Here is a 13499-nt window from a genome sequence, read left to right on the forward strand (position 1 = left end):
TGCTCACAGTGGACCAAAAACGAATTCGTGTGACAACTTCCCAGCAGAATTTGGCATTATTTTCGCGTAAGCCGACGGAGTTTTTGCGCCGATTCATAACCACGGATGAAACCTGGATCCACTACTACAGTCCTGAGTCAACGCAACAGGCAAAACAGTGGGTTCCACTGGGCCAAAGTGCTCCGAAGCGTACAAAAACGCAACAATGGGTCGGAAAGGTTATGGCCTCCGTATTTTGGGACGCACATGGCATAATATTCGTGGACTATCTTGAAAAAGTTGAAACCATAACCGGAGCATACTATTCATCATTATTGGTCCGATTGAAAATCGAAATCGCCGAAAAACGACCGCATTTGAAGAAGAAAAAACCGCTTCATCATCACGACAATGCGCCTGTTCATTCATGCTTAGTTGCACAAGCAAAATTGCATGAAATCGGCTTCGAATTGGTTCCTCAGCCACCGTATTCACCAGAGCTAGCCCCCAGTGACTATTACTTGTTCCGTAACCTGAAGAGATGGCTCACCGGTAAGCGTTTTTACTCAAATGAGGAGCTCATAGCTGAAACTGAGGCGTATTTTGGAGACCTTCCGATCGAGTACTATTCGGACGGTATCAAAAAATTAGAAAATCGTTGGACTCGCTGTGTCGACCTAAAAGGAGAGTATGTTGAAAAATAAAACCGACTTTGGCCAAAAAAACGTCTCCGTGTTTCATTTTTCAGGGATTTATCAGACTGCCTAGTACATTGGTTTAGTGAATATAATATACATGCGTATTAAATTCAATATACAGGTTAGTATAGCAATGAGCGTGAAAAATCAACCTGCTTTAATTTCTTTAAATCTTGTAAAATATTCTAAATTAAATTAACAATCTAGAATTCGTCGACTCAATTGTTATTTATAATAAAAGTGCAATGTAAGGGTAAATTTTGTTTCCTAATTTCGCTGTAAATGGTCAAAATTGAAGTGGAATACAGTTAATTGTAGGTTAAGTCGGTTATTTATTTGCTTGATTGAACTTTTCGACTTGAAATCCAATTTTATTTTTGGTTAACAGGAAGATGGTACCATGTTTTATTATTTAGAATTGAAAATTACGTCTAAACTTATTTTACATTTGTGAAAAATGAAATTATATGATTTTTCTTGTAAGTGATTAACATGAATGTATATGAAATTTAATATAAGCGCTCTTAATGGCGATTTCATATGCTTGATGTCTTAATTTTCATACACATGGCTATATTAAATTTAATATTATTTTTAACAGTTTAGTGCAGAATGAGGTATTGCCGAAACTTCCCCAGTGAGTGACATTTTCCGTAAACAAACACACTTATATCGATTTGTATGCTTTTAATCCCAATGCATTCAGTTTTAAGCGCTCTATTTATTTCGCAAGGAAAACTCCATTATTGGAAAGAGAATTAGAGTAATGTTAAAAATGCCGGAAAAAAGTTTTCTAAAAAGAGAAATTGATAAAAAAATAATAAAACGCTATTAAAACGAATAGAATTATTACAAAGGCGATAGGATAAAAATGATGATGCTTGAATGAAAGAAACGTAGGCAGAAATTAGAATGATAAATATAGTTTTAATTTGAATGAAATGGGATAGGACTAGATAGAAATTGATAAGACTGGGCCGAAATGGGGTACACATATGTACAAGTTTAAATCAGAAAAAAGAAGAACCAAATAGCGTTCGATTTTTCAGCAAAATTTTACAATTTTACCTGTTAACTAAATTCCCTTTATCACTACATTAAAGATAGGATAAAAAAAATATATTGCAAAGTAAGAAAATGTAAAAGATTAGGATTTGATTTTCCATTTGTTATTTTTACTTGCGTTTATTTAAATCCAGCAATTTTGTTTCGCTTAGGTTTTAGATCGTGTACCTACAATCGACAGTCTCAGCAAAACGGGACAGAAACTGGAGTCTGTGACTGGAGAAATAGAATTCAAGGACGTTCACTTCCGCTACCCTGCTAGGAAAGATGTAAAAGTACTTCAGGGTTTGAATCTCAAGATCAAACATGGTGAAACCGTCGCTCTCGTGGGTGGTTCAGGATGCGGAAAATCAACGTGTCTCCAATTGATTCAGAGACTCTACGACCCTCTTCAAGGACAGGTTAGTTTTATTTCAAAATTTACATTTATCTTCAGGATTTATTTTTTTTTAAACTTAATTTCGGCTCTGTTTGAACAAAACGTACGATAATCCTTTTTTTAAAAACGCATAGTCATCGCAGATCGTCACACAAAGTTTGAACTCCAGGGTGACGTCAATAATACGACCCCCTCCCCATTTTAAGTAAACATTTACTATTCGATTTTATTTGTGAAATGGCTAAAATAAAACAATGCTTACGAAAATAATGTATTACCAGAGTTCATAGCCAAAAATACCAAACTGTTGTAATTAAAACCAAATAATTGAACTTTTAAGCAAAAGAGAGGAATTTTCAAGAGAATAGTTTAACTTTAAACAAATAGTTCAACTTTAATCTAAAAAGATAAAAATGCAACCACAAGCAGTTGAATTTTCAACTAAGAAAACTTTAATATCAAGAAAACAGTTGTATTTACTACTAAATAGTTGAACTAACAAGCAAAATAAATGAATTTTTGACAAAATAGTTGAAATTTTAACCAGAAGCTTTCTTAAACAAAAAAGATTGAATTTTAACCGAAAAATTTTGCATTTTGAACCAAATAGTAGAATTCTTAAGCCAAGGAGACGATTTTTATTAAGGCCGGTTAATTATTAATCCTAGAATACTAACTAAAATAAAAATTGCTTGTTACTAAATATACGTTTCTCAGACGTACATATCATTAAAACCTGCTGAAATTAAGTTTTAGAAGTATGGTGAAATATATATTATTAGGCTAAGGATTTAATAAATATACCCACAACACACGATTTGAAATATTAACTTTATTTATAAATTGTACTTTGTACATAACATTAATTGTAAATTATTTATATACTCGTATTTCAACTCTTTTTTAAAATTGCCCAAATGTTGATTTTATTTATTTATTTCAAGAAATTCAGGAATTTTTTCAGTCAATTGCGTCCATTTTAACTTTAAATATTCAACAATACAGTTCGTTTTCTAGTTGTTGAATTTTTAATAAAAAAAGATTAATTCGCAACAAAACCTATAATAGTTAATCTTTCATAAAAAAATATGTATATATTCATACGGACCATACGGTGGTTGTCTAACACTTTTTTTAAATCATATGTACATTTTAATTTCAAATCGTAAACAATCTTACTTAACCAGAAAGGTGAATTCACAACGAAAGATATAATAGTTGGTAGTTTAACCAAAAAAAGAAGAATTTTCAACATAATAGTTGATTTATCAATCAAAACAAATTAATTTTTAACCAAATAGTTGCACTCTTATAACTAAGAAAGATAATATTTTTAGCAAGAAAGATGCACGTTTAAGAAAGAAAAAATTTATATTCAAGAGAGTAAAAAATTTCTAACTCATTGAATTTCCGTGCGAAAAAGGCGAAGTTAATTTTCAACAAAATAGTTAAATTTTCTTCAAAAAAAACAATAAAATTCGCAAACAAAGCAAACGAATTTTCTTATTTAGGAATACGAATTTTCTACAAAACAGTTGAATTTCCATCCCAAAAATATGAATTTTCAACAAAAGAGTTAATTATCAATCAACTAAATGAATCAAATACAAGGAAAAATAAACTTTTAATGAAAAGTTGAATTTTCAGTTGGAAATTGATCTAATAAATGTTTAGTTAAGAAATTAGACGTTTCAATTGAACCAAATTGATTTTCCACGTAAAATAGTTTTATTGTTTTGATTGAAAACAGAGGAAAAATTGTAGAAACTTAAACTTTATTGTTAATTTTTTTTTACTTCTCTACAAGAAAATACAAACAAAATAAGCTGTTTCCATTCGATTGTATATTTTTGTTACAAAAAAAGTACATTCTTCAACAACAATTTGCAATTTTAGAAATGTTGTACTCTCTTGCAAACATTTTGTCAACCGGGGAAAGGGATCCTAACTAAAACATATTAATTTTCAATAAAACAGTCAAATTTTTATGCAAATAGTTCAACTTTTCATCGAATCACAAGCAATTAATTTTTGATAAAATATAGGACTTTCTAACCAACTAGTTTAATTTTCAACTAAAATAGTATTTCAACTTTCAAACGAATAGTTGAAATTGCTGCTTAATTGTTGAATGCTCGAGAAGAAAATAGGAATTTTCTAAAAGCAGTTGAATATTTAAATAAAAGAGACGAAATTTCAGCAAAATAGTTTGATTTTGAAGAAAGAAAAAATTGTTAGTCAACCGAAAAGTTGAACTTTCAACCAAAAAGGATGACGTTTCCACAAAATTGTTAACTTTTTAAGAAAATAATACAATTTTCAGCAGTAGACTTTGAAACCAAAATGAATACGATTTCAACCAAAAAAGGTGGATTTTCTTCTGACTATGAAAACTAAAGTCTGCGAGCACAAATAATAACGTAGTAAAAAGGATCTGATTTTAATATTCCATTTCTACACAAAAAATAAGCTGTTTGTATTCGATTGTATATTTTGGTTACAAAAAAAGTATATTTTTTAACAAAAAATGACACATGCAGAAATGTTCTACTTTCTTGTAAAAATTTTTTCGATCTGGGAAAGAGAAAATTTTAACTGAAATGATATTTCGTCACCGAAAAACGTAAATTTTTTAAAAAGTAGTTCAACCGTCAACTAAGAAGTTATATTTTGAGCCTAAAAATATAATGTTTCAACAAGAAATGTAATAGTTTACATTTCAATTAAAAAAATATATTTTTTGAATACAAAATAGTTGTGTTTAACCAGAAAATCAAATTGTCAACAAAATACTTGATTAAATACTTCATAAAAAAGAAAGTTGTTTATGTCAGTTCATGCAAACGGATGTATATAGGCCACAATCGGGGTAGGAAACGATGTGCTATTCTGACTGATCGCATAGGGTTCCAGTAGGTGATGGGATGAATCGTAAAATAATTATTTCGTATGGACCATGAAAAGGTCGCTTGATAAGGGTTGTGTGCCAACAGCGCACGTGGATTTAAGCGATAGCTATTCGCTAAATGTCCACCATAATTTCTTCGAGAATAAAAGTGTCACTTGGTTATTCATGACACTGCTCTTCGATATTAACTTGCCCCTCGTAACTTGCCTCAGATATCTGCACCCATGAATATTTATGGAACTCATCTTTCTCCGATGCATGTTTTCATTCGTTCCCTAGAAAGTTACTTAAAATTTTTTTCACCATAAACGTTAACGATTAAATTAAAATTATAAAAATGGCCTTAACGCACCGGAAACTATAAATTTAATGTTTATATTATTTGCTAAACCACCTTGCAGAAATCGACTTTCAAGATCATTATATTATCCAGTTAGTTTAAGGGGGATAATCATTTTAGTGTTTAGGAGCCGTCCATAAACTGCGTTACGAATTTTGAGGGTTGGGCGTTGATGGTCGCGCCAGAAACTATATTTATTAACAGGGTAGAGAGGGGGTGTCAGGGGACAGTAATATTACTGATAGAAATCTTTCAATTAAAAATTTATTATTTATTTATTCATCCGGGACCTTCAAGATTTGTATCCGGTTTGTAGTCGGGATGGGATCTGGTTTATACTCAGCATTTGACTGGGTTCTATCTGGAATTAGATAACATCTACCAGATTTCTACCTGAGTCTTATCCGGTTCCTCAAAATACTTCTACCTGGTACTTATGTGTTTTCTGTCCGAAACGTGCCCGGATTTTGTCACCGGTTTGTACTCGGCGCTTGACCGGAATCTGTCTATTTGTACCCGGTTGCTCCGTGAGTCCTTTCCGGAAAATTTATATCAGGAACGCAAAAATATGTGCGCCTTTGTTATCGGTTCCTAGTGGAAACCTATTCGGATAGGAACCGGGTAAAAAAGTATATATCCCTGTTTCAATTTCTGGTTCCCATTTCCAGATACGAACCGGGTAGCAGGTGCACTTGCAATTAATAATTCACAAGTGGCTAGGTACCTTAGAAAGAGTAGATAGGAACCGGGTAGAAAAGTATAATTCAATTTTAATTTCTGGTTCCAAATGCCAGATAGGAACCGGGTAACACAAGGTAGCCGGTGCTCTTTCATCATAACGCGATTCACAAGCATCGCTTGTCATATAGAGACCGGATAAGTTCCAGGTAGAAATCTAATTTTATATGATTACTATTTTCATTTTGTTTCCATTGACCAGATAAAAACCAGGTAGGTGTAGGTAGAATTTTTAAACAACTTATTTTTTATTACCATTTCCCGGATAAGGTCCGAGTCGACCCAGATAGATCTTCCAAAATTAAAGGCCAAATAAAAACCGTATAAAACCGGGTAAAGACCGAAAGGGCACTTAACCGGTTCCTTTCCGGTTTCTATTGGATTTCAACCTGTCATTTTAAGCAGGGAAATCAATTAAATTGTCGGGATTTTTCAGCTTTCCAATTCATTCAAATTATTTTAAAGCCTAGAAAATAAATTTAAAAGTTGTTAACAATTTAAAATTTGTTCTTCGATTTTAAAGGTTCGATAGAGTAGCGGAACAATGACCGAGGGCAAACCATTTGTCGAAGAAATATTTTATTTCTTGTAACCCCTGTAACCTACAACTAAAATATGGTATTTCATTTGTAGAAGTAATGAAATCAGTCACCATCAAGCGCCTGGATGAACAAAATAAGCATACGTGGAAAAATAATGAAAATATAAAGGATATTTTCTTCAGCCTTCCGCAATAGAATCCTCTTCGTTTATTGGTTCCATTATTCTATTAAAATGGTACAAGACTAGAGTTTTAGTTTTAAAATGGTACAGTCGACGCTATTTACCTTGCCGTTTCCCCTAACTCTCGGCCGAGCTCTTCTCACACCACGACCGCGACGGCTCGGCATCCGAGAATTATTTCGCTCGCCATATACGTGGCCGCCAATGGTTTAGGTCTTTTAAGGCAATTTTAAAGTGAATAAAGTCATGATATGCTTTATTAATGAGGCTTATAAAAGAATTTCAAAATCACAATATTTATGTCTTATGACAATTTCCTTGTCACATGAGATAATCTCAAGTATGGCAAATTTAATCAAAGGTTTATCAATAATTCGTAAATGCTAACCTATTTTTCAGTTTATACCGCGAGAGAACGATGTGCTCACAATTTTTTGAAACCAAATGTGAGATAATTACTTTCACAATATGTATTCTGAAAATCGAACTTTTACTGTTTGTAAACATTGATCCGCGCGCGGAAACGTAAGTAGCGACGACTTTCATTGTAAGGGATAATGAAACATTATTTAAAGAGAAATCAAAGATATTTGAAATGGAAGTTTTGCGGCCACCCTGGCATTTTATGCAAAGTGAGATTCAATGAAGGATTTGTTTTCTGATTTCAGGTATTCCTCGATGGTGTTGACATAGCAAAGTTAAACGTGCAGTGGCTTCGATCTTATATCGGTGTCGTCGGTCAGGAACCGGTTCTTTTTGACACGACTATCCGTGAGAACATCCGCTATGGAAATGACAGCGTTACCGAAGAACAGATGATCAAAGCCGCCAAGGAAGCGAACGCGCACGACTTCATCAGCAAACTGCCGGAGGTAAGTCTCAATCACTCCCACGTCTTTTTTCTATTTTGCCTCTTGATAGTATTCGTGAAGAGAACTCTTCGACAGAATAAGCGTATAAAAGTTAAAGAGAAGAGGAAAGCAGAAATGTTTAAAATTAAATTAAACTCATCTTCCTTACAACCCTCTGAGTCGAACTCTCTGATAAAATTCCTTCAAAAGTTTGATGAACCATACCTCTCTATAAAGAATACCGTGGCTTTTAATACCATTCGCTTCATTACGTATATTAATTTTCCTCGACATTTTCTTTTCACCTGCACTGCTTTTCTGATGAGCTTATAATTTAAACATTTTTTTTACTTTTTTACTTTTTAAATGCGGTTTTAGGTAAGGCTACTTTTTTGCTACTTTTTCAGTAAATTAATATCGAAAATTGATCGTACTCACAAGTTTAAGTTTAACAAAAATAAGGGGCCTTCCGTGATCCACACGATTTCTTTATGGGGAAAGGGGGTTTGAATGCGAGCAAAAAATAAAACGCATGGCTACAAAACACAAAATTGTTTACTGAAAATCCTAATAAGTCCAAAAATATTACAATACAAAATAAGTAAATTTTAACCAAAGTACTTAATTTTTTAATCATAAGGATTAATTTTTTATAGAAAAAAATCCATACAGATAGAAAAGTAGATGGATTTTTCAAAAAATCTCAATTTGAGAAAGCTTAGGATATACATTAGGACAGGTGGAAAAAATAACATGATTGAGATCGAAATTGGAGCTGTTGAACGGTGGGCTTAAATGGAACCGAACTCAAAAGGTCTTGTGAATACCGATTTTTTGGTGCTCTTATTATTTGCATATCACACGATCATTTTAGGATCAAAATAAAAAAAGTCGTGCAGCCATTTTTGAAAAAACTCAATTTATGATTTTTTAGCGTGGTTATTATGTACTCTCATATTTTTGTGTAATTAACACTGAAAATGTGAAAGATTTACAATAACTATTTATCGTGGCACCTGAAAAACGCTCGGAATGTTAAACATCTGCCGATAATCAAATCCTTTAAAAATATCCCAAAATAGCCGAAAAAAGCAGAACAAATCAGTTTTTTTCAAATTGCTCCTTTCTAGAACATTCGAATGCTTTGACATGCTGTACGAGAATTGCAGGGGAAAACTCTCTGTAAAACAAAACTAAATCAAACATCAAAACCCCAATAGAAACCAGTTTGTCATTTTAGCTCTCTTGAAATAACTCTGTTCCTGAGGTCACAGGTGAATTTTGTCATAAAATGAGTTAAAGCAGACTGAATTTCCTAGAAGTCTAAAAAAAGTAATGTAGTAGCTCTTATAGAACTGCAGTTATGTCCTCCTGAATGTAGCATTTGTTAATGGAAATTATATATGTATATACCTGTTAAGTTCCTTTGAAAATGTATTACTTCTAGTTCATTCGACATGAAAAAATGTGCTCAAACGAATAAACAATTAAGTAAAGGGTAAAAAATTCCAAACAAAACATAACATTTATATAAGTTCCATAAAAAAGGTCTTATTCAGGAGGCCATAATTTTAGTTCTATCAGATCCAGAGCATTGTATTTTTTTAGAGTTTTACGAAATTCAGTGTCAACTTTCAACTGTAATACACAGGAACTTAGTTATTTTAGGAAAACTTATGACTAAGAATTAGGATTCATCAGCAGGAAGTAATTGAAAAGAAACTGCATTTTTTCCACTTTTTCGCCTAATTGTAATATTTTTAAGAGATTTGTTTATCAAGGGATTTTTAACATATAACGCCTCTGTCTGTGTGCCAAAATAGAGGGTCTATGCTAATTATTTACCTTGTCAGTGTTATTTTTACATAACTATACTTAAAATCCCTCCGCCCAATATAAAAATTGTGTTTTTTTTAAACGGCTTCAAAGATTTTTTTAAATTTTTGTCTCAAAATTGTCGTGATGTATCGCAGTAATTAGAGCAGAAAAAAACTGGGAGGTGCAAGTATTTTTGTGTTAATTTCCACCCAATCCTAACATGGACGTGGATTAATGAATGTCTGTAACTTGCGCGTTAACAAAATGTTATTTAAAAAATTCTTATTTCCATACTTTTTATATTTTTATATGTGTCTAGTTTTTAGCATGTTTTTAAAGGTTTTAAAAGCTACATTTTTAACTCAAGTTTTATTTTTAAGGATACTTTTTTCTTCATAAAGATACTTTCTTGGTTCCATAAAGCACTTCGAAGGCTGCGGTGACTTAAAGAATGCTGTATGAACAGTAATTTTGACTCGCTGAAATCTATGATGTTCAGACTTTAAGTTGTTTTTACTCAGAAATTTTAGCGCGGTAGCGCTGAAGTTTAAATTTAAATACTGGGTTATGCCACTGAGTACAATTGCACTTATCATATTGGACAAGCAGGTTATTGTTTCTTATAAAGTTATAAAATATTACAATTTGAATTTATGTTCTTATTTATTATAGATGCTAATGTTCTCATTTATTCACATTTAATTTATATTAATACCGAGTTTAGATGCTAAAGTGCAGACCTTTCTTCTTTCTTGGACTGCGAAATAGTTTATAAGTTTTCCTAGAGTCTTTAACCGCTTTATTCTTTATATACTTCCTTTCCAGAATATTACTTTTTTCTCAATCTTTTTATTTCTTTGTTCAATGTATTAATGAGGACGTCATAGACATTTTTAAAAACAATGTTGTTACCCTCGTTGTTGATCTAGTAAACCAAAATCTTTGTTCAAATAATATTCTTTGAGTCGATTCTTTAATTATTGGAAGGTATCAATGAATTAGAAATGTATTTCAATTAGATTTCCGAGATGCGATTTCGAGAGAAATGGTAGAGACAGAGTATGTGTACCAAATCGTCTGTTAATGTCGTTATCCAATTCGATTCGGCTTCTTCAAGCCTCAGGTGTTCCGGAAGTCGCATTTGAACTGAGTGCAAACGTAGTGAAATACACCAACAAACACAGCGTTAATTTATGTCATCAAGAGATTCGTAATTCTCTAAGTTAGGAAGCAAATATAATTTAGAGCAGATGCAATTTATGCCATGTAATGTTGACAATGTTCCAAGTTCTGAAATGAGCATTATGAAATGCTAAGGTTTCACACTATATAATTTTGCCAAAAACTCAATAATTAGGTAAGTCATTTTTGGTTTAGGGGATAGCGAGCTTTTTCATAAGTCTTACATTTTTCAATAAATTTTAATTTTAATAAATGTCTAATGTCTAATGTTGTATTTTTCTAATCGGGGTTCCTGTACACCATTTAATTTTATACCAAATTTTATAAATTTCAATTAATATAAGGTCTGTGGATGAGGTCAGACTGGTCTCGAAACATAAAGCTTAAGTTTCATTCGGACATTTTAAAAAAAAGCTCTCTTAATGTCTAGTAAACGTGATAGTATATATTTTGATTTTTCAATTTTTAATTCTTCCGAAGCTTCTGAATTCACTATTTGAAATTTGAAATACTTTCAATTTTCATCCTCAAGGTTTCATGGACACGAGAAAAAAAAAAGATCTTCGCAAAAAGATATAATTATAATTTTAAAATACGCAAAATAATTGCTAATAATCTCATTTAAACGAAAAATGATTATTTTGTTTTTGAGTAATCTTGCTTTTTTTGCCTAATACCAAAGTTTTCGTTCAGTTAGTAATAATAAATAATTTATTATTATGTTAAATTGTAGAGAATCTTCTTTACGAGAAAAAATCATATCATTCACTAATATCGTATCGCTTTTAAAATCTTGGAAAAAGGTACTAAGACCGTTGGCAATAATATTCCATATTTTAACAGTATGATTAGATTTTTTTCTCGAGACCATTTTTTTCGTGTCCACAAAATTTTAAATAGTATTAGAATTAGTCTATTATATACAGTTTGAGCATTGATTTGAAAATTTTCCAATCACGTACAATTGAAATTTTAAATTGCAGATAAAGCTTTGAAATAACTAGTCAGAGATTTTAAATCGTTTGATTTCGAATAATTAAAACTTAAAGTTCAATTTCAATATTTGAAATTCAAAATTATTCCATTTTCAACTGTTTAAACTGAAATAATTTAATTTTCAACAGTAACACAGACATAATTAATTAAAAAAGAATTGTATAAGGTTCGAGACTTTTAAATCTAAAGAAATACGTTTTCAACATAAATTCAATTGGTTTCGAAATTTGATCAAGATAGGTCCGTCCACTCAGCGCCGCCACCAAGGAAAATTATAAAATGGAATACGCCATATTTTTTTGCTTCTTTTTTGTTAATTTTATGCTAAAAAAAATTTTTTTTTGCTCTTTAAACTTCCGAGAAAAGGGTGGCGACGCTAGCAGGACGCCTACTCAGTGCAGCCACATACGAAAACTCACTAAAAATGATTGTAATGTGATAAAACATAAGTGGAGATTTTTTTGCTTTTTTTTGCTCTATGATGACATATATTATGTTTCCCAAAAGATCACCCTTAAGTCTTACACAACTGTCCCCTGTGATCAAAAATGTTTTCAAAATAGGAAAACTACCTTCAACAATGCAAACATGTTTAAGAGCTTCAAATTAATCACATGCCACTTGAAAATTTCGCGCTTTTTACAATTTCCTCAAAACTACCTTTCCACGTGAACGTATGCAGTAGAACATTTATATGTATGAAAAAAGCATGAAAAATAATCAACTTAGAAGTAACTGTTAGATGATATTTTTTTCCTCTTTTTTTGCTCTTTGATAATATATAATGCTTTCCCGAAAACTACCCCTAAGTCATACGTATCTTCCCCTCGTCATCAAAAACGTTTTAAAAGTTGGAAATCACCTTGAACAATGCAAAAATGATTTGGGACTCCAGATTGATTACATGGCAATTCAAAATTTCCCCCTCTTCATAATTTTCCCGCAAGACTACCCTTTCACGAGAATCTATGCCGCGAAACATACATATGTATGAAAAAAGCATCAAAAATAGTCCCACATAGAAGGAACTGTTAGTTGATATTTTTTGCTCTTTTTTAGCTCTCTGATAATATATAATACGTTCCTCAAAAACTACCCCTAAGTCATACATACTCACCCATCGTCATCAAAAACGTTTTAAAAGTTTAAAAAAAACCATCTTGAACAATATAAAAATGATTTAGCACTGAAAATTAATCAAATGAAACTTGAAAATTTGTCTCTCCTTATATTACAACAGAACGTATATATGTATGAAAAAAGCATGAAAAATAATCAAACTTAGAAGACACTGTTAGTCGATATTTTGTTGCTCTTTCTTTGCTCTTCGAGAATATATAATACGTTCCCTAAAAACTACCACTAAGACATACATGCCTATCCCTCATGATCAGAAAAGGTTTAAATGATGGAAAACCACCTTGAACAATGTGAAACGGATATAGAAAAACAAATTAATTATATGACACTTGAAAATATTCCCCTCTATTAAATTATCCCGAAAAACTACCCCTCCACATGAGCGTATGCAGAGTAACATGTATGTGCATGAAAAAAGCATAAACATTGATAAAACTTAGAAAGCACTATTAGTCGATATTTTTTTCTTCTTTTTTGCTCTTTGATAATATATAATTCGTTTCCAACAAACTATCCCTAAGTCATACATACATACCCCTCGTGAACAAAAACGTTTTAAGAGTTGAAAAACTACCTTAAAAAATGTAGACATGCTTTAGAGCTCAAAATTAATTTCATTACACTTTAAAATTTTCCCCTCATTATCATTTCCTCAAAAAACTACCCTTCTACGTGAACGTAT

At 31.6% G+C, this 13499-nt stretch overlaps 1 protein-coding gene across 7 annotated transcripts in view; it reads left to right on the forward strand.

The window, feature by feature from the left end:
* The window catches only part of LOC117177467 (multidrug resistance protein homolog 49-like), a 200887-nt gene that overhangs the window by 155597 nt on the left and 31791 nt on the right, over window positions 1-13499 (forward strand). For all 7 annotated transcript variants that reach the window (XM_033368182.1, XM_033368187.1, XM_033368183.1 and 4 more), the window contains 2 exons: window positions 1895-2143; window positions 7499-7702. In XM_033368182.1, the coding sequence (XP_033224073.1) occupies window positions 1895-2143; window positions 7499-7702 (453 nt within the window). The remainder of the gene's footprint in view (window positions 1-1894; window positions 2144-7498; window positions 7703-13499) is intronic.

This window comes from Belonocnema kinseyi, chromosome 7 (assembly GCF_010883055.1).
Source record: "Belonocnema kinseyi isolate 2016_QV_RU_SX_M_011 chromosome 7, B_treatae_v1, whole genome shotgun sequence".
Taxonomy (NCBI): Eukaryota; Metazoa; Arthropoda; class Insecta; order Hymenoptera; family Cynipidae; genus Belonocnema; species Belonocnema kinseyi.